General features: G+C 31.4%; 2 protein-coding genes across 5 annotated transcripts; both read left to right on the top strand.

Annotated features, from left to right (window-relative positions):
• Positions 1 to 472: 472 nt before the first annotated feature.
• LOC8262556 lies at positions 473 to 3,297 on the top strand. Its single transcript, XM_002527778.4, has 5 exons — positions 473 to 692; positions 1,190 to 1,512; positions 2,086 to 2,181; positions 2,732 to 2,791; positions 2,884 to 3,297. The coding sequence occupies exons 1-5, from the start codon at positions 602 to 604 to the stop codon at positions 3,088 to 3,090; spliced, it is 777 nt and encodes a 258-aa protein (XP_002527824.1). The 5' UTR covers positions 473 to 601; the 3' UTR covers positions 3,091 to 3,297.
• An 8,945-nt stretch (positions 3,298 to 12,242) lies between these two features.
• Positions 12,243 to 17,263, top strand: LOC8262557 (NADPH:adrenodoxin oxidoreductase, mitochondrial). Of its 4 annotated transcripts, none has more exons than XM_048375238.1 (15): positions 12,243 to 12,404; positions 12,679 to 12,803; positions 12,910 to 13,014; positions 13,262 to 13,375; positions 13,477 to 13,530; positions 13,695 to 13,811; positions 14,153 to 14,262; positions 14,355 to 14,428; positions 14,842 to 14,903; positions 15,192 to 15,390; positions 15,624 to 15,684; positions 15,949 to 16,016; positions 16,241 to 16,386; positions 16,473 to 16,789; positions 16,953 to 17,263. In XM_048375238.1, the coding sequence occupies exons 2-14, from the start codon at positions 12,690 to 12,692 to the stop codon at positions 16,704 to 16,706; spliced, it is 1,458 nt and encodes a 485-aa protein (XP_048231195.1). In that variant the 5' UTR covers positions 12,243 to 12,404; positions 12,679 to 12,689; the 3' UTR covers positions 16,707 to 16,789; positions 16,953 to 17,263. The 4 variants fall into 4 exon arrangements, with proteins under 4 accessions (XP_048231195.1, XP_015580055.2, XP_048231194.1 ...); XM_015724569.3 differs by having other exon boundaries at positions 12,676 to 12,803; XM_048375237.1 differs by lacking the exon at positions 12,243 to 12,404 and adding an exon at positions 12,426 to 12,590.
• Positions 17,264 to 17,365: the final 102 nt, after the last annotated feature.

The following is a 17,365-nucleotide window of genomic DNA, read 5'->3' as shown; positions in this document are numbered from 1 at the left end:
GAAATTAAAATTTTTTATTAGTAGAATTTAAATTTAATAATTACTATAAGTATTTTTAATAATAAATACAATTAAGCTAAGGAAAATTAATTATTAATCTTTTAATTATTATAAAATGTTTTTACTAATTTGTATTATTAAATATAATAAAATAAAATAAAATCTATTTAACGATAAATTATACTTTCAATAGTCATTTAATAATACTAACAGCAGCCGCTAAAAAATTTTATTAAATGGTTTAATTTATTAGTCATCAGCCGTCAGCAACCAACTGCATTGATGAGTTGAACTAAAAATAACCCTAAAAGGATTTAATTGTCTTTTATTTGTTAAGTTTTATTTTCTTAATCCATATTCTCTTTTTATAGAATGTAAAACCAAAATTATCTTTTTTGAGGATTAAAAATATTAACTTTATATATTTCTGAGAGCATAAGAAAAGGTTAATCCAGTAATTTAATACAAGTTCCAGTTGGATTCACCATCTGACTAAAACCCTAATACTTGAGCAGGAAGCTTTACTCGAGAAGAGGAAGTTAATAACTTTTTGAATTTGGTCGTCTCATTGAGCAGAGAGTGTTTCATTGAGCAGAGAGTAATGAGAAGAACAATAGGCATTACATTGCGATCTATTGGCCGATCTCACACTACCCATTTTGCTAAACCCCTCTCTACATCTGCACCTCCTGGTAATTTTAACATTTCCTGTTTTTCTTTTTCTTTTTTTCCTTTTTTTTTTCAATTTCTGTTCCAGGTGCGTTTTATAGAATCAATCATAATTATTGAAAAAAAAAAAAACCAAATTCTTGCTATTTACTGGGAATGATTTCAAAGAGAATTGGAATTTCGATTCTGATGTTGTTGCCATTTTACTACTCCGAACATGAATTTTGGAATTTATTTTCAATTATCGAAACTTTATGCCTTTCTCAAGGTCCTTCATGCCGTGTGCATCATTTTATTCTCATAATCTTTGTTAGGGCTTTAATCTTGATAGAGCTATCTGTAATCCTAATTCTTGGTGTTCTCTCTCTCTTTTTTCTTTTTGCAGTTTGATAACGTGATATAATAGCAAGGAATGAGAATTATTTTAAAGTTATGCAATCGATTACATATTATGGGAATTTCATGCCTTTAGTTATTTATTTATCTATTTTTAATTGAAGTTATTGTTGCATTTTGACAGGTAAAAAGGATAGCTCTAATACCTTAGAGTCCAATGATGAGTTTGAGCAGCGAATATTTGGTGGCATTTCTGAGAATAGTCTACCTTTTTTCCAGAAGCTAGATAGAATTGAAAAGGCCCGCGATAGACCTGGTTCTAGAATGAATGAAGGAATTAGTTCGAATCTGGATGGCCTGTATGAGAACACATTATCTGATGGGATGGATGGGAAATTGAAGAAGGCAGCTAGATATTTTGAGTTTGATCCTGAGGAAATAACTAAAGAGGACTATGCTTTTAGACCAGATATGACGTTTCGGCATGGAATGACTTATGATACCAAGGTATGTAGTTACTACTTACTAGTTCTGGCATCCCCACTTATGGAGCTGCAATTTGATATCACGAGTTCCTATTTATATGTTGAGATCACTGGCCTTTTATCTGTACGCACTTTATGTCTGTGATGCTCTCTGGATAATTAGTATGCCAAAAATAATGTGATTAGCTCAGTTAGAATCTGTGAAAAATATGATGAGCTCTGATTTCGAACATGATCCTGAGCTCTGTCAGATGAGGAAACTGTGGGATTAAAAAACTTGGAATTGGTAGATTAATATTTATTACTCATTTATCATATTCAGTATGCATATAGTTTTCTATTATTTACAAACTGCTTTCAAAGATTGGAGCCCTTATGGAATATATTTTTCTTATGAAAAGAAAAGGCTTGTTCTACTATATCGTGTGGTCTGTGTTTTCCCTGGCTCCCAACCAAGCAAATTAATGAAGATTTTTCCAATTGTACTCTTTTCTTTAGTACTTGATCTGTGCTGCTGTTGTCATTTTGCATTCATTATGCCATCTTATGCTCATGACTGTCTCACCTAAGTACTGTAATGCATTGTTTCATGCAGGATCTTGATCTTAGAAAGCCAGGAGTGCGCAAACCTCCTAAAAGATATGAATTTCAAGTAACAACAGAGGAAGTTCTGGAAAAAGCTGATTTTCGGGTGAGTAAACAATCTGTTGTTTCCACTTTTGTAGTACATAGCTATAAAGGACCTTCGAATGCCGTAAAGAGAATCAAATGATACTAGACTACAGTTGGTGAAATAACATGAAATGTGATAGTTCCCTGTGGCTGCAAATTGACACTGTTTATGAGTTAACAAATGCTCATTTAATAGCTTTTGGCCCATCAGTTGTGGTTGGTAAGCTGGTGGATGTCATTGCTTGGATCTTTGGAGATGATGCATTTATCTCATCTGTATCTTTCATTCGATTAATAGTAAGCTATTCAAGTCAAGTTGCCTGTGGAATTCCCATATTTGAAGTAATGAATTCATTGTGGAGTCTTATAATGAAGCATTTTTTAGGTTCCTTGACATTGTTTTTTGTGGCAAATGTGCTGATGGTGGTTCCAAGAGTAATCATACTGTTGTTTTTTTGTTTCTGTTTTCCTATTTACAGTATAAATTCAAGTTATACGCTTTATGGCTATCCTTTGTAATCTTTGCAATTTAGCTGCATATCTAAGTTCAATTTTAAATTTTTGTGCAGAATGTTAGATTTCTCTCAAACTTTATAACAGAGGCTGGAATTATGCACAAGCGGAGCAAGGTAATGTGCATTATGGAGTGCAAATTTAATCATTACAGCTCATAGTATCTGTAAGTGGGATCTCTCATAATGCGTACTTGTCCATTGTGTAGACAAAAATCAGTGCAAAGGCCCAAAGGAAGGTTGCTAGGGAGATCAAAACAGCTCGAGCTTTTGGTCTAATGCCTTTTACGACCATGGGAACAAAATCATTTGTTTTTGGTAAAAGCATGCAGGATCTTGATGAGGACTATGAATACGAGAGTTTTGATCGCCAAACGGTTGATGAGACAGTTGGCGAAGGCCCTCTCGCAGCCTAGGAGCCTTTTTGCTGCAATGTGAAAATAATTTTAAGTTCCTCAAGTTGTCAGTGCGTGGCCCTTGTTGAAGTATGAGGTTGTGATACATTTTGAGTAGAAATCTTCTGAAATAAATTGCATTTCTGTGTACCATCCAATCATAAGATTGTTTCTCTCTAATAATGTCAAACATCTACCGGGCTATATCTCATTTTCTACTTCTGTCAATTCAAGAAAATTTCCCTCTTTAAGCTGAGAGAAAAGCATGGTTTTGAACTCTTGCTTTCCCTTTGCGAAGGGATGATAATAGATACCAAAAGACAATGAAACTCGTGCTGCATGAAGACTTTGCCTGCTGTTTCATGCTTGGTTTTCACTAATCCATCTGAACATTCACTGTGTCATTTTGAGTAGAGTCCATCGCAACTGTGTCATTTTGAGTAGAGTCCATGGCATCGGTCGAGGGATTCTAAAATTTATAGATTTAATCAAAATCAATGCATTTAAAATCTTAGGATTTTCAAAATTGTATCATTTGAATTAAACATAAAAAATAATATATTTTTATTTAAAACTAAAGGTAATTTTAGAATAATATAAATTTACTAGAGATAATATTGAAATAATAATTATTTCATTGAGAGATTTTGAATGAAGAAATTTCTTTTAAAATCTATAGATTTAAATTACTTTTTATGAAAAATATAAACACAGTTTCGACAGATATATTATCACTTAATACAATTAAATTTAAATTATAATTTTTAAATTTCATACTGCTTTAAAATTTTATTAATAGAAATAAAAATTATGTATTTAAAATTAAATTATGAAATTATGACAAAACGGTGTTCATACTTTCTGAATTAGAGGGGTTGTCAATTAAATTTTGAAAGGATAGTTATTCTAAAATTTATTTCCAACTGTACTGGATCCTAATACGAATTCTCTTTTCGTTTGAACTCTAAAATTTAATTCTAAATGGACCAAATGAATCCGGTAACAAAATTGCTAACCATTATGAACCCTTTACCTTTTGATAAAAAGAACAAAAAAAAAAAAACAAGGAAAAGAAAAAGAAATTCCATAGCCATCGGTTGAGAAATCAGAGAGAGAAGAGGAAGAAGCTATTTCTCTACTACTGAAACTGCGAAACAATGATGCCATAACCAAAGACAATAAACAGGTAAATAATGTTTAGGATAGTGGGACCACCCTGACCGATTATTGAGAAGACGGGCTGACCAACGGAAAACCAGGCTGACCAACGCTATCTTAAACAGGATAATTATAAGTTTAGTGACTATGGCTCTGATACCAAAATGCGGAGTAGGATCAAGTAATACAGAAATAGAAAATCAGTAACATAATTGGTCCATCCCTAAGCAAAACATTAATAGTATTTATCGTATTGGAACTTTTGATTTTGCACAAAATTATTCTATTAAGCAAACTGAACAAACTATTGCTTTAAATAAATCACATGAAAATTTACATTTACTTTCATCATCTGCATTACATGAACATATTAAAAAGAAATTTAAATTTTTGCATATAGGCATGGTTCAAATTGCTGTTAAACCTTTATTTAGAATTGGTTTAGACATACTTATTTTTCTTTGTTTAAGAGATGCATGACATTTGAATTTTTCAAATTCACTTTTGGCAATGGCTGAATCAAATTTAGCAAATGGTATTGTTTATTTTAATTGTTATCCAAAATTTTCAGTTTCGTTATTTGACTCAAATATTTTAGATACTTTAATTTTAACTATTAAAACTAAAAACATGGATTTTGCTGAAAATTCTAGATCTATAGCTGTTATTTATAGAATTTATTACAAAGTTATGACGACAACTATAGATCCAAGAGCTAAACATTCTTTAACAAGAAATGAAACAATTTTATTTGAAGCTAATCCTTTACATTCTAAAATACAAGTTCCTAAAAGACTAAAATGGAATGAATTATCTCAAGCTGGAACTTGGGATTTGCAAGAAATTAATAAACCAGAATCTATTGAAAATAATTCTAGAATTTCACAAATTTTTGAACAATCTGATGGTTCTGTTCAAATAAGTTTTTCACCTACTTTTTTACCTTCCTCTAGACTTTCTACTTTTGAAAATTCTAGACCTTCTATACACACAACACGTTTTCCAAATTCGAATACAAATTTACAAGGAGTTGATTTTGAAAATAGGATTCCACAACCTTTTTACACTGAGTCTGTTAACATAGATCAAGATAAAAATTCTGATGAACCTGTTTTTTTCACCTTCAAGATCAACTATGGAAAACTTTTCAACTTTAAATACGCTTTCTACTCCTTTTGAAATAGATAAATCTTTTTTACGATCCGACTATTATCATATACGAAATCATGAAAAAATTTTATGGTTTCAAAATCATTTTTCAACGGGGGAGAGAGATACTATTCAAGAAAATTTTTATGAATATTTAAATTCTGTTAAAATTAATGTTCCGTTTTTTATCTAGTTTGAAATTTATTGTAACAATAATAATATATATTTTCCTTTTAAAAATCTTTTTACAAATGATAGAATTTCTAAAACGTGGAATACAACCGTAGGAAACAAACAAATAATCTCTGTTCATCCACCTTTAAAAGAAGTCAAAATAACTGTTCATGATTAAGAAATAATTGCTTCACCTTTTAAAAAGATAAGCTCTGAAAATGACAACAAACCTCTCTTATTAAAAGATATAAGAAACGTCCAAAATCAAAATAATTATACAAACCAAATTCTTTTTACAATTGCCTCACAACTTGACAGGATAGAGACATTTAACATAAATAATCAACAAACACCTAGGCCAGGTGGCATACCTATGAAACCAATTTTCTAACCTCATGAAATTCCTGAACAACAACTAATTAAATTAAATGATAAAGATGAAATTTTAAAACAAATAAATTTAAAATTATCCAATCTATCTTTAAAAGATAAACCTTTTGTTAGCATGCTTAATTCTGAGAAATCTGAACAAAATGAAAACTTTGAAATTAAAGATTTAGAAAGTCAATTTGTTAATGATACTTTTGAAATAAATAAAATATACAATAAAAGAGGATACGACAAACCAAGAACTAGATACTATTATCCTAGACCTACTCCTCCAGATGTTTTCTTTGAAGAAAGAGTAAATTTTACTAAAGATTTAGAAAGTCAATGGAGATTCTGTTTATGAATGAAACCTTGATGGTGTATCAGAATATCAAATTTTAAATATGTTACAAGAAATGACCATGGCTTGTACTTCGTACAGAGCCAGATCTATAAATAACACTGATAAAAAAATTACTCAAATGTTAATTTCCGGGTTTACTGGTCAATTAAAAGGCTGGTGGGATAATTATACCTCACTAAAAGATAAATCAAGAATTTTAAATGCAAGAAAAATAGTCATTAAAACTGAAAATCAAACCTCTATTCAAACTGAAGAAGAAGAAGATGCTGTTGCAACTTTACTTTTCGCTATTACAAAATGTTTTATTGGTGAACCTAATCAATATCAAATTCGATCTTCTGAAATTCTTTCAAATTTAACTTGTCCTAAACTTCAAGATTTTCGCCGGTACAAAGATGTCTTTTTAACTAAAGTTTTTTCTCGAATTGATTGCAATCATAGTTTTTGGAAAGAAAGATTTATTGCTGGTTTACCTAAATTATTTGCTGAAAAGGTTAGAACAAGAATTAGAGATTTTTATGGAAATGTTATTCCTTATGATACTTTAACTTATGGAGAAATCATTAATTTTATTAATAATGAAGGTTTAGCTTTATGTATTGATTTGAAATTAAAAGCTAAAATTAAAAATGAGTTTTTACAATCTAAAAAAGAATTGGGAGATTTTTATTCACAATACGGTTATGAACGTATTCAAGCTCCTTCTTCAAAAATTAAAAAATATTTGAAAAGAAAATCTTCTAATAAAAATTATAGAAGAAATACTTCGAATTTTTAAAAATCTTCTTCATCCAAAAACACTTTTCAAAATAAAAATAAAAATAAAAATAATAAAAAGAAAAGTCCTTTTGTTTGCTATAAGTGTGGACGTGTTGGTCATTTTAAATCCTAGTGTAGGATGAAAGAAAAAATCAATACTTTAGATATCTATGACAAACTTAAAAATCAAATACTTAATCTTTTACTATCTGATAGAGATTCTGAAAATTCTGATTTAAGTGATTTTAAAGAAAATGATTTAAATGTTTTAAGTGATACATCTTCTGATACTGATTTTGAAATTTGTGAAGGCCCTGGAATTTGTACATGTCCTTGTTGTAACTCAACTTTAAATGTTTTATCAAAAGAAACTCTTTCAGATCTTTTTGAATTAATTGACAAAATAAATGATCCTACAGATAAAGAAAAATATTTTTTTTAAATTTAAGGGATATTGTTTTACATAACGAGATCCAAAAATCTGAACCTATACCTTATAATTTAAAAGAAATTTTTCATAGATTTGAACCAAAATCTTCTAGAAATCCTACATCAAATATTCAGGATTTTCAAGAAGAAATTAAAAATATAAAACAAGAAATTAATGATTTGAAAAATGAAAATTTAGATTTCAAAGAAAGGATCTTAAAATTGGAACTAAATGGAAAAAATAAAGAAGTTATTGAATTTACTGAAAACACTAATGATTCTCATGTTAATGAATTTTTAGCACATATTACGAGAGTAAATTTTCATAAATGGTTTATTTTTGTTAGAATTCTTATAAATGATTTTAAAATTGATACAATCGCTTTAGTTGATTCTGGAGCTGATCAAAATTGTATTGTACCTACACAGTTTTTTGAAAAAACAACTGAAAAATTACATACTGCAGACGGTTCAAGAATGCAAATAAATTACAAGCTATCCAAAGTTAAAATCTGTAATGATGGATTATGTTTCTACACTTCTTTTAAAAATCTTTCAGCCACTGTTAATCTTGGAACTCCGTTTTTAGCCTTGCTTTATCCTTTCTCAGTTGACACTCACGGTATTAAGACTAGATTATTAGGAAAAGAAATTTGTTTTAAATTTATTTTTTCTGAATAAGAAAAAGATATAAATATTTTAAAGAAAAGTTGTGTTTTTAATGATCTGATTAGTTAAAAGAAAAAACAAATTGCTTTTTTAAATAAAGAAATTTTATCTTTAAAAATTAAAAAAGAATTAGACATTGATGCGACAAAAGCTAAAATAAAAAATATTGAAATTTTTTTTTACTAATGACTTATGTGCACCTGTTCCAAATGCTTTTTGGAATAGGAAAAAATATGTAATCTCTTTACCTTATGTTAAAGATGTTTCTGAAGATAATATACCGACAAGATCACATGCTATACATATGAATGCAGAACTTTAAAACCACTGCAGAAAAGAAATTGATGAATTATTACAAAAAGGATTAATTCGTAAATATAGTTCTCCTTGGAGCTGCTCTGTTTTTTATGTTTATAACGCAGCTGAAAGAGAACGAGGTGTACCCAGAGTTGTTATAAATTATAAACCCTTAAATAAAGTTTTAGAATGGATAAGATACCCTATACCTAATAAAAAAGATTTATTGAAAAAACTTTACAATTCAAAAATTTATTCAAAATTTGACATGAAGTCTGGTTTTTGGCAAATTCAAATTAAAGAAAAAGATCGTTACAAAACTGGTTTCAATGTTCCTTTTGGTCATTATGAATGGAATGTCATGCCGTTTGGACTAAAAAATGCACCATCAGAATTCTAAAGAGTTATGAATGATATTTTTCATGATCATCAATCATTTACCATTGTTTACATTGATGATATTTTAGTTTTTTCAAATTCATTAGCACAACATTTTTCTCATTTGTATAAGTTTTATAATATAATTAAACATAATGGTTTAGTTGTTTCTGCACCAAAAATGAAATTGTGTCAAACAAAAATCGGATTTCTTGGACACGAAATTTTTGAAAATAATGTTTTACCAATTTCAAGAGTTTTAGAATTTACTTCTAAATTTCCAAATGAAATTAAAGATAAAAATCAATTGCAAAGATTTTTGGGATGTCTTAATTATGTGTCTGATTTTTTCAAAGATATTAGAATTCTCTGTAAGCCTTTATTCAATCGTCTTAAGAAAAATCCAAAACCCTGGACACAAGAACATACTCGTGTTGTACAAACCATCAAACAAAAAGTTCATCATTTACCCTGTCTGTCTATTCCTCATCCAGATGCCTTTCTTATAGTTGAAACAGATGCCTCGGATTTAAGTTTTGGGGGTATTCTTAAACAAAAGTTACCTAGTCAAAATACAGAGTCCTTGGTCAGATTCCACTATGGAGCATGGAATGAAACTCAATCTAAATATTCTACTATTAAAAAAGAACTTTTATCAATTATTTTATGTATTACAAAATTTGAAGATGATTTAGTTGAAAAATATTTTTTACTCCGTATCGATTGTAGTGCTGCTAAAAATATTTTGGAAAAAGATGTTAAATTTTTTGTTTCAAAACAAGTTTTTGCGAGATGGCAAGCACTTTTGGGAATATTTGATTTTGATATTGAATATATAAAAGGTTCTTCAAATTCTTTACCTGATTTTTTAACAAGAGAATTTCTACAAGGAAAGAAATCAAGCTAATCTTTATAGGCACTTCTATAAAGAAGAAGTTATCGCCAACCGATTTTGCGGCTAACAAATCTGGACATTCTTCATCGTTGATTTCTACAAACAGGTTTGAAATTCTTGACAAAACTCCTTTACCTTCTACCCCTACAAAACCTTCAAACTTTTTACAAGCTATTACCAAACCCGGTTCTTCTAAACTAGAACTACCAAAGTACTTTACAAAACCACAGCAACAAATCGTCACCATTCTTGAAAATGAAATATTCAATGGAAATATGAAAAATCCCAATTATCTATTTCAACATATTTTCCCTTATAAACAATTTTTTATTCCCGAAAGTCCCTACAAATTGAAATTCTTTTATGAATTTATCCTTTTAGATACCAACTCCATAGAAATTGAACATTCCTATGATCGTGACATGCCTGAGAAAATTTTCTATTCAAAATGTAAAATCTTGAAAGTCCTTACTTTGTCAGATTGGAACCAAAACCCATACACTGCAAAGAAATTTTCTGTTACTTTTACACCTCCCTGTTACAATTACTTTGACTACCAAAAATCTTGGTACAATACCTTTTACCTTCGAAATTGGAATCACTCTTGGTTCTTCATGTTTCATAAAACCAATTCAAAAAATTTCCCAAATTGGTTTTCAGATTGGTGGACATATTTTGGACTTTGCCCTGAAATTTTACCTGCTAAGATTATAGAAAGATTTACTATCTTTAAAGAAAAGTTACCTATCCTTAAGCATGATGAATTGATTATCTTTTCTGAAACCTTTAACCTACCTTGGATTTTCTCCTGGCAGTTCAAAGTAAAACCATTCAAACCTTCTCCTAATGTAAATTCTATCGCCTGTTTAACCCGTGAATATAGTGTTAAATGGTGGTCCAACTGTAAAGATATTCAAGCCAACAAAGAAACGGTTCTGAAACATTTCTTTGGAAAGAATCCTATGCTTTCAGGAACCAGTCAATCCATGGGACAATTCAACTTCTTGTCTGATAAAAGCAAAATCTTAGCCAAATTATCTGAAAATACTACAAAGAAATAATTCAAAGCAGCCCTGGAACATGCATTATCACAAGTTTCTAGAGATAGTGATGATGAAAACTCTAGAAACACTGGTGGACCTAATTACACTCCACAAAATGAAGACGATTGCTACGGTCTTGATAACTATGATGTGCTTTTTGATTAAATGGAAATTATGGTCAACAGAAGAAGACAATGATGCAAAAGGATAAAAATCTTTTGACAAAATCTCACATTATCTGAGAAGATAATAATAGATAAAGTGGCAGACAAAAATCTTTTCCTTTTTGACAAAATAGTTCAATTATTTACCTTTGTTGTCTTTTATAATAATTATATCACAGACTCAAGTCTGTTTGAAGTCCAAATAGTGTTCTATTATCTATTATAAATAGGTGTGTATTAGTTGGGAGGAGACACGCTTGAACTATCTTCCCTACTATCTCTTCTATCTTTGTAAAATTTTCTCTTCAATAAAATTTTATACTATTTACTTACTTAATTCTCTTTCTATTTCTGTATTACTTGATCCTGCTCCGCATTTTGGTATCAGAGCCATAGTCACTAAACTTGTAATTATCCTGTTTAAGATAGCGTTGGTCAGCCTGGTTTTCCGTTGGTCAGCCCGTCTTCTCAATAATCGGTCAGGGTGGTCCCACTATCCTAAACATTATTTACCTGTTTATTGTCTTTGGTTATAACATCATTGTTTCGCAGTTTCAGTAGTAGAGAAATAGCTTTTTCCTATTCTCTCTCTGATTTAAATACTGAAAAATTTACTGTTCAAGAGTCTAATATTTCTGTTGTCAATTAAATTTTGAAAGGATAGTTATTCTAAAATTTATTTCCAACTGTACCGGATCCTAATACATTCTCTTTTCGTTTGAACTCTAAAATTTAATTCTAAATGGATCAAATGAACCTTGGTAACAAAATTGCTAACCATTATCAACCCTTTACCTTTTGATAAAAAGAACACAAAAAAAAAAAAAACAAGGAAAAGAAAAAGAAATTCCATAGCCATCGGCTGAGACGTGCCTTCTTCTCTGGCCTTAATCCTCAAAATCTTGTCTACTTTGCCCTTATTAAAATCTAGCATGTATTTCTTTTTTATTTCTTTTCAATATCAGCAATATATTTTTAATATTGACTAGTCAAAATATCATTTTAGTGAAAGCTGAGTTAATATTATCTCATATACTTTGGAGAATTTATTTTGAATTTTTTTATTATTTATTGAAAATTCTAAAAATTTAAAATATAAAATGTAAAATGTTATTGACTATTGAAATAAATTATAAAATTCGAGATTATAAATAACGTTATTTTTTTATCATGAGATGGTCACAACTCTAATATTATTTCAATTCTTTTTTATTATTATTGGCTTATAATTCCATTAAATATTAAAATTATAATTAATATAAAAATACATTTTATTAAAATCTAAACTTTTAAAAATTATATGGTAGATTTAAAAACAAGTTTAAAGTAGTGACCCAGAAACAATATTGCAACACTAAACAGAGCTAAAGTGCAGTAGCATCAGTAGAATCAAAAGCCAAAACCAACAACAAACACTTTAAAACAACAAATAAAACTCCGATCAAATTCACTTTTCTCAACACCCAAACATTTCAATAGATCCCTAGGTATGCTCTTTCACTGTTCCATAGTCCCATTTTATTATGACTATTGAGTTTGGTTGGAAAGAATTTAAAACCATTGGTTGGAAAGAGATTAATCACTTTGGTTGCTTAGATGCTCTCTTTCTTCCAATATAATTTTTGAATTTCCATTGTCTGTGTTGAGTTCGATTCAGAAAAGGAAAATGCAAGGTGTATTACTGGTTCAAATATTATTTTCCTCCCTAAACTTCAACTTCAGCTTAATTTGTTTTTCTGTTTTCTTTTTTTCCTGAAGAAGAAGAAGAAGAAATGATGTATAAAGCGATGAAATGGTTATCAAGAAGGTTCTCGAATCTTACTTCTCATCCTCTACGTGTGTGTGTAGTTGGCAGTGGACCAGCTGGTTTCTACACTGCTGAAAAGGTAATAATTCGAAACACTTGCTCTCTTTTTTGGTTAATCAAAATTAATTGGGTATTATTTGTATAATCAATCAATTGTTTGTTTATATTTAATTGCAATGAGTCAGATGCTTAAGGCGCATCGGGAAGCGGAAATTGATATCATTGATCGGTTGCCAACTCCTTTTGGATTAGTACGCTCCGGCGTTGCTCCTGATCATCCTGAAACTAAGGTCAGAAGGGTTTTGAAAATTTTAAATTTAATTGACATACTTAGATGGTATAACGGAGTGCGGTTTTGTTGAAATATTGCTTTTTCTTACATGTGTTATTGTAGGTGGTGATAGTTTAGCATTTGTTCATCTCCAGCAAGTTCTGTGCTTCTTTTTTTTTTTATTATTAAAAACATATACACAAGATTTTAAAGAAAAAAAATAATGATCTTATTTGAGCTTAGTTTTACCAGAAAACTTGCAACAGATTGTGATAAACCAGTTTTCAAGGCTTGTGCAAAATGAAAGGTGCTCGTTCTTTGGAAATGTCACCCTTGGCTCATCCATTTCACTTGCTGAGCTTCGTGACCTGTATCATGTGGTAAACTATTAGCTCTATGCAGATTATTATGCTGATTATAGCGCATTGATCATCTTGTATTGTTTATCAGGTAAGGCTAATTATTAAATGCAATCAAACAGGTTGTGCTTGCATATGGTGCTGAAAGTGATAGAGCTCTTGGTATTCCAGGCGAAGTATTTTTCCTCTTTATATTTTCTTTTAAGTAAATAAATTTTCAACATATTTGTTGCTGTTATCAACTAAATGTATTAATGGCTCATATTTCTTGCTATATTATGACTAGGAACTGCAAATAGATTGCTGCTGCTTTATATCTCTTACATGCATGTTTTGGCAGGATTTGTTGGGGATACACTCAGCTAGAGAATTCGTTTGGTGGTACAATGGGCACCCAGATTGTAAAAACCTGAATCCTGATTTGAAGGGCACTGATACAGCTGTTATTCTAGGCCAAGTATGCTCTTTTTTTGTTTGATGTGGAATTAGGTCAAGAATATTATTTGTTTTGTGAAAATTTTGGAATTTATATATTACCACAAGGTGTTAATGCCACGAGCAGTAAACATTGTGTTGAGCTCTTTTCTTCTTCTCACAACCGTATGTTAAGTGTGTTTAGATTTTAGTACACTTATGGTAATAGAAAAATCAAGTAGTTCTAAAGTTGTTCATGGCATTAACCCATCATATTGTAACTCCATCTATCCTAAGTCTTACGGAATATAGCTCTTATCAAAGGATGTCATGCCTAAATGCGTGCGGCACTCAGAGTAACAATCAATTTTGTTTATTTTATAGGGAAACGTGGCTCTTGATGCCACTCGTATCCTTTTACGGCCAACTGCAGAATTGGCAAGAACTGATATTGCTTGCCATGCTTTGGCTGCTTTGGAGCAAAGCTGTATAAGGTTTTTTTTCTCTGCTATTTTGTCAGTTTCCAGATGGACCTGTTGGTCTTATACATTGGTTGCATATTTTTAATAGTATGAGATCATCACAGGAAGGTGTATTTAGTTGGAAGACGTGGACCAGTCCAAGCAGCTTGTACTGCTAAAGAGCTGCGCGAAGTTCTTGGTAGATCTTAACTTATTGCAAATTTGTAATATTTGCCTATATCACTCAAACATTTTGCTTGTGTTTAATCTTAATGCGAATTCTTGTGATAGACTGTTTGGACATTTAACTGATAGTTTTTTAATGAAAATGTGGGTGCTTCATTTCCTGTTTTATTACTGTAATGTTTCACTTGCATGAGTAAGGACTTGCAGTTTGTTGGTTAACCTTCTTTTCTAATTTTGTCTTTGTGCATATGCTTGTCTGAAGTACAAAACATGCATGTACTTCAATTGTTTTAAATGGTTTTTAGTCATATTATTTTATTTATTGGCCTGATGATTTGAAATGTGACTTTGTTTATTAGTCATAGCTTTCTGGTTTTAGTATCTGATTGCTTTCATAATACTACTGTTGATACAATCTTATTGCAGGCATTAAAGATCTATTTATTCACATTAAGGAGGCCGATTTACTTAAAAGCTCTGATGATGAGGTTTCTTTCATTACCAGTTCCTTTTTTGGGACAGATACTAATGATCATTAGGGTTTAATATGTTTAGCATTGTGGGTTACTGTCGAGCATAAAATTGAAGCTAATTAAGATGCTTGCAAAGAAAATAAGAAGTCTTTATTTGCCATGAAATGTCTCAGAAATACAACTATCTTGGTATTATGGCTAAGTTGAGTTTAGTTGAGCTGCATGTCTCGAAAAATGCATTCAGGTTATCTAGTATTCTCAGTTCATGTTCTTCTGTATAATTTTTGTTGTCTTTTGACACAGGAAGAACTGAAAGGAAGTCGAATCCAAAGGAGGATTTATGATTTGCTCTCTAAGGCTGCCGCCTCAGGACCTTCCCATCCCAGTTCAGGTCAGCGAGAACTTCACTTTGTTTTCTTTCGGAAACCTGATAGGTTTCTAGATTCAGAGGTGAGAATTGGCCATGTTGCTGGTGTTCACTTTGAGAAGACTGTTCTCAAAGGTACTTTTCTCTCGACCGGTGGATTGGTGCTCATGTTCATTTCTTCACTTTTAATTTTTGGATTTTGATGTCAGTACACCATGTTCCAACCATATCTGGTGTTGCAGACCAGGAAACTCTTTCTTAACCTAATTCTAGTTTTATGGCGTCACGAGCAATCAAAGTAGAATGGCATTGCTTGTTCGATTTGATGTCAAAATGCTAGTATTGACTTGCTCTATATAATTCTGCAGGTATCAGCCCCGGAAAACAGGTTGCTGTAGGCACTGGAAAATTTGAGGACCTTGACTGTGGGTAATCCTTTGGCAGGCCAAGCTCGGACTTTTTATGCATTTTACCCCAGCTAGGGGTTGATTTTGTCGCTAATGTTGTTGATGAGGAGGGATCTAATACTTGCCCACCAGAAAAAGAAAAAGAAAAGAGAGAGAATGATTTGTTACCTACACTTAATTTCAAATCCCAACATGAACAGGATGCTTAAGTACTTAGCTGGCTGAATGCATGGGGACTTGTGTGATGGTTCTATTGGGAAACTAACTTGTGGACTACTGTTTTCAGGATGGTGTTAAAAAGCGTTGGTTATAAATCAGTACCAGTTGATGGTTTACCCTTTGACCATCAGAAAGGTAATTACAGAATAGGAAATTCATCTGCCACAGCATTAGGACTTTTCAAAACTATCGCTGATAACTCCAAAGGAAACTGTTGCAACTCTAAGAGCTAACATTATTTTCAATAATTTTTACCCTATTGAATTGGTGCATCAAATTCTATTTTTGGAATTATTTAGATAGATGGAGGGAAATTGGAGATATTAGTGCTCATTGCTTGTCACACGGCTGCTTTCCAGGTGTGGTTCCTAATGTCGGTGGTCGAGTTCTTACTGAAGCTTCAGGAGATTCAAAACTGCTTGAAAAGGGCTTGTATGTATGTGGGTGGTTGAAAAGAGGACCAACTGGGATTATCGCTACAAATCTCTACTGTGCTGAAGAAACTGTAAGTTTGTCTTGCATTCCGCAGGCTGGAAGTTTATATTTGAAAGGCTTGATTCTCATTAGCAGCACTGATAATTGTAATAATAGGTTGCAAGCATATTGCAAGACCTTGAACAAGGAGCGCTTGCAGCTGCGACAAGTTTGCCAAAGCCTGGAAAAGAGGGACTCCGCCAGTTGCTTGGTGATAGAAATGTTAGAGTGGTACCATTTAGTAGTTGGGAAAAAATTGATTCTGAAGAGAAGAGGCTCGGGAGTTCTAGAAACAAACCTAGAGAAAAATTAACCTCATGGGAGGACTTGCTGAAAGTTGCCACAGAATGACACTCCGGAGCTCTCAAAGCCAGTTTCTCAATTTATGTTTGTAACGTTGAAAGTTCTTCTGTTGCTAAATGGAAAGAATAAAGGTGATAACAATTATATAAATTGTTCATGTTCTCATTTCTTTCAATTATACCACCTATTCTTTACACCATTACAGTGTTAACCATTTTGTTGTTCAGAAAGGAATTAAGTTCTCATTTATCTCTCAACTTGTTGAAATACTTTTACCTGTCTGGAAATTTTCAGGAGGATTCATTAAGTCCACTTCAGGGGCCTTCAAATTAAGAGGAACCTGAAAGTTGAGCTGGAGAAGCAAGTGGAAGTGCGATAAAATCTTCAGGTTGTTTACTGGATACACAGTTCGACTTCCAACTGCCAATCAGGTCTGATTTAGTTGGTATCTTTACACCTGTTATGGGTGTTTTTGAGTTTTCCTCTCTAGATGTTGGTGCAATTGCCTGTAAGAAATGAAAAGGTACTATTAATGGTCTTGAATCACTCTTTAAACTCATGAGGTTTTATAAATGAGAAGACTAGCCTATCATGCTTGCTTGCTTTGTCTGAGCCCTTTCCTTGTCTTTGTCAATTTTGACGCTGAAGAGAGACCCATAAAAGCATGTGGTGAGGAATCCTATCCATGTTTCCCAGGTTCAGTTCCT

This window comes from Ricinus communis, chromosome 6 (assembly GCF_019578655.1).
Source record: "Ricinus communis isolate WT05 ecotype wild-type chromosome 6, ASM1957865v1, whole genome shotgun sequence".
Classification (NCBI taxonomy): domain Eukaryota; kingdom Viridiplantae; phylum Streptophyta; class Magnoliopsida; order Malpighiales; family Euphorbiaceae; genus Ricinus; species Ricinus communis.
The sequence above is the reverse complement of the archived record's forward strand: the minus strand, read 5'-3'. Positions and strand labels throughout refer to the sequence as shown.

Bases quoted from the DNA above. Each gene is read 5' to 3' on its own strand.
- LOC8262557 (XM_002527779.4), top strand. The intron at 13,015-13,261 runs GTCAGAAGGGTT...AACTTGCAACAG, and splicing joins CTGATCATCCTGAAACTAAG to ATTGTGATAAACCAGTTTTC. The intron at 14,429-14,841 runs GTAGATCTTAAC...ATCTTATTGCAG, and splicing joins AGAGCTGCGCGAAGTTCTTG to GCATTAAAGATCTATTTATT.
- LOC8262556 (XM_002527778.4), top strand. From the start codon at position 602: ATGAGAAGAACAATAGGCATTACATTGCGATCTATTGGCCGATCTCAC. The intron at 1,513-2,085 runs GTATGTAGTTAC...TGTTTCATGCAG, and splicing joins GAATGACTTATGATACCAAG to GATCTTGATCTTAGAAAGCC. The intron at 2,792-2,883 runs GTAATGTGCATT...TCCATTGTGTAG, and splicing joins TTATGCACAAGCGGAGCAAG to ACAAAAATCAGTGCAAAGGC.